The sequence below is a fragment of the Garra rufa genome, chromosome 15, assembly GCF_049309525.1.
Source record: "Garra rufa chromosome 15, GarRuf1.0, whole genome shotgun sequence".
Classification (NCBI taxonomy): Eukaryota; Metazoa; Chordata; class Actinopteri; order Cypriniformes; family Cyprinidae; genus Garra; species Garra rufa.
Genome location: NC_133375.1, coordinates 2711506 through 2715659, shown reverse-complemented (window position 1 = coordinate 2715659; position 4154 = coordinate 2711506). Strand labels below are relative to the sequence as shown.

General features: G+C 34.6%; 1 protein-coding gene across 1 annotated transcript in view; it reads right to left on the bottom strand.

The window, feature by feature from the left end:
• ube2d4 (ubiquitin conjugating enzyme E2 D4) overlaps positions 1 to 2372 on the bottom strand; it is a 22113-nt gene extending 19741 nt beyond the window's left edge. Inside the window, exon 1 of the mRNA XM_073818986.1 lies at positions 2154 to 2372. Coding sequence (XP_073675087.1) covers positions 2154 to 2177 — 24 coding nt within the window. The 5' untranslated portion in view covers positions 2178 to 2372. The remainder of the gene's footprint in view (positions 1 to 2153) is intronic.
• Positions 2373 to 4154: the final 1782 nt, after the last annotated feature.

Here is a 4154-nt window from a genome sequence, read left to right as displayed (position 1 = left end):
AAGCCAAACAATATTCAGAGTCTTCTGAAGTTACACAATAGCTTTTGTGTGAGAAACAGACTCAAATTTATGTCCCTATTCCTTTCTGCTAAACACAAAGCATGTTTTGAAGAATATAGGTAACCAAACAGTTGATGGACCCTATTGACTTTCATAGTATGGAAAATAAATACTTTTGAAGTCAATGGGAACCATCAAAGGTTTGGCTACACACAGTCTTCAAAATATCATCTTTTGTGTTCAACAGAAAAATAGAAACTCATACATGCTTGGAACAACTTCAGGGTGAGTAAATTATGATTACAATTTTCATTTTCGGTTGACCTATCCCTTTAAATTTCAAGCTTTTCCTTACACACAGTTATGAACTTAAAGGATTACTCCACTTCCAAAATAAAAATTTCCTAATAATGCACTCACCCTAATATCATCCAAGATGTTCATGTCTTTCTTTCTTCAGTGGTAAAGAAATTTAGTTTTCTAAGGAAAACATTCCAGGATTTTTCTCCATATAGAGGACTTTAAGGGGGATCAAGGGGTTGAAGATCCAAATTGCAGTTTCAATGCAGCTTCAAAGAGCTCTACACTCTATCAGTAATTTTCTAAAAAAAAAAATACAATTTATATGCTTTTTAACCTCAAATGCTCGTCTTGTCTAGCTCTGCGATGCACATGTATACTGTGTGCGCATTTCGGTTCAAGATAGTTAGGGTATGTCGAAAAACTCCCATCTCATTTTAACTTCAAAATCATCCTACATTGCTGCAGAATTACCAACCAAGTCTTTACAAAGTGAACATGCAAACTTAAATGAACTGATTTTAATATTGTTCAAAATGCAAGTACTTGAGATAATCAGTGAGCTGTATATTCAGAGTCTTCTGAAGTTGATGTACCCCATTGACTTCCATAGTATGGAAAAAAATAATCAGTCAATGGATGTTTACAAAGTAAACATGCAAAGAAAGTCAAACACCCTTTACGAAAAAGTGTAAAACAGCTATGTAGGATGATTTGGTAGTTGAAGGAGAGCTAGACAAGATTAGCATTTGTGGTTAAAAAGTGTATAAATATTAATTTTTATAGAAAATGGCAGATTGTTGTATTAGTTAAGACTCTTATTCCTTGGCTAGGATCGTGTAGAGCCCTTTGAAGCTGCATTGAAACTGCATTTTTAACCTTCAATCCGTTGATCCCCATTGAAGTCCACTATATGGAGAAAAATCCTGCAAATTTCTTTTCAACTGAAAAAAGAAAGACATGAATATCTTGGATGACATTAGAGTGAGTAAATGATCAGGAACTGATTGATTATAGCACAAAAGTAAATATGGATTTAATTTATTTATATATATATATATATATTTAAGAGCTGGTCACATTTTCACAGATTTTTCCAAATCCTCTTCATTTAGAAGAACAACATCAGAGAGTGAGTAAATAGTAACTAAACCCAGCTCCTTTATTACAAAACACTCAGATTATGCAATCACAGAAAGCAATACACTGACTCCAAGTGATTTTTTTCTGTGATTAAAGTCGCTGGTTATTCGGGCTGGGTGGCGAATCTGTTAAAAATACCCTGCGCTGTCCTAGTGCCCTATTTGCCAAGCCATATATGGACACACTGACATTGGGGTTCAGCATTTGGCAACTTGAAAGCAGTTGTCGGCCATCACGCATGCGCAGCAGTGGCGCTTCTCTCATTCATGATGACCGACAACAGAAAAGATACATTTTAACAATGTTTCCAACGCCAACGCACTTTCATGTCACAAATCTGTCACAACAACACCTGTCAACCCCCAAAACATGCGTTATTATGCTCACAGGTCCGTATGCTACAACATCGCACATCGACAATAGACGTAGTCGATCACATATTGCGCAAAACAAATAGTCACGATTAGCCGTATCTAAGTAACGGAGACTGTTTATACAGCATGTGTGTGAATCTGTAATGATCAGAAAGAGACCGTTCGTCTGTCGACTGCATGCATCCACCATTGGCCATCCGTCTTTGTCTTGACCAGATGGGGACAAAATCAGAAAAGTGCGACTGCTTTACATTCACGACAACGTTAGAAGATGATGAGGAGGACACTGACAGAGGCTGTGAGGTTATGCGATCCACACAATGCACACAGACTCACCTTTTGGATTCTTTTCAACGCCATTTGCTCGCTGTATTACAGCACTGTTTGATCTAGTTCAGATACTGTTGTTGGCCTGTACAGTTTGGACGAGAACGCTGCCGTTTTTCTCCTCAGTGTCACACGTTACGTTTGTAATAACACCAAAGCACAGATTTGGGCATTCACACCGCTGTTTGAACGGCAGTCGCCGATTTGAGAAATTCTTACCCCCTCTAACCTCACTGACAGTTTTTAGTGCTGTACCAGACAGCAGGAAGGTAATCTCGCGATACAACGCAGAGTATTTTAGATTGTATCGCGAGACTAGGGAGGCGAGGCGGTCTTGGGAAATGTATTTCTGTTGTAGTTTACATTTGTAGTTTATATGAAGATGAGATGAGATTTTTAATCGAAGATGAAAATAAGTAGACTTCATTCAAATTAATATGATTTTTTTTGTATTATCGATTTGTTGTCTCCGTTAAATAAATTTAACATGTTTGTGATGGTAAATGTGAAATGTCTCGAGAATTTGCTGATTTTTGTTATTTTGAAAGTTCAGTTACAAAAAAAATAGTAAGTACACTACTAAATACACTACTACTCTAGTAAGATGTTTTTAAGGAAGTCTCTTTTCCTCACCAAGCCTGCATTTATTTGACCCAAAGTACAGCAAAAACGCTAGCATTTTGAAATATTTGTGCTATTTAAAATAACAATAATATTTTTTAAATATAATTCATTTCTGTGATTTCAAAGCTGAATTTTTAGCATTATTACTCAGTCACATGATCCTTCAGAAATCATTCTAATATTTAGATTTTCTGCTCAAAAAAATATTTATTAATATTATTATGTTGAAAACAGCTGAGTATAATTTTTTCAGGTTTCTTTGAAGAATAGAAAGTTCAGAAGAACAGCATTTATCTGAAATAGAAATCTAAGAATACATTATAAATAAATTTTTTATCACTTTTTATCAATTTAAACCATCCTGAATACTTGTAAAAGTATTCATGTCTATAATTTATTTCCCAGAATAAATTATATATATATATATATATATATATATATATATATATATATATATATATATATATATATATATATGTATGTATGTATGTGTGTGTGTGTCAAAACTTCTTCAGGGCCCCAATATACCCTCAGAACCCAGAGGGTTAAAGATGGGTCGTGGCTGAGTCTTCCAACATGACAATGACCCAAAGCACACAGCCAGGAAAACCAAGGAGTGGCTCCGTAAGAAGCATATCAAGGTTCCGGAGTGGCCTAGCCAGTCTCCAGACCTAAATCCAATAGAAAATCTTTGAAGGGAGCTGAAACTCTGTGTTGCTCAGTGACAGCCCCGAAACCTGACAGATCTAGAGAAGATCTGTATGGAGGAGTGGGCCAAAATCCCTCCTGCAGTGTGTGCAAACCTGGTGAAGAACTACAGGAACCGTTTGACCTCTGTAATTGTTAACAAAGGCTTCTGCCAAATATATAAAAAAAATTTGACTCCAGTGATCAAATACTTATTTGACACAGTAATTCACAAATAAATTGTTAAAAAAAATCATACAATGTGATTTCCGGATTTTTATTTTTAGATTCTGTCTCTCACAGTGGAAATGCACCTATGCTGAAAATTGTAGACCCTTCCATGATTTCTAAGTAAGAAAACTTGCAAAATAACAGGGTGATCAAATACTTATTGACCTCACTGTATGTATATATATATATATATATATATATATATATAATATAGTGTATGTTACAAAAGCTTTTGATTTCAGATAAATTCGGATTTGCTGCTCAAAAAAACATTTATTATTATTATTATGTTAAAAACAGCTGAGTAGATTTTTTTCAGGTTTCTTTGAAGATATCTATAATTTCTTTCCCAAAAAAGAAAAATATATATATACTGACTCAGAGCTTCTGAATAATATAGTGTGTAATATTACAAAAGCTTTTTATTTCAGATAAATGCTGAACTTTAAGTATTTCTTTTCATCAAAG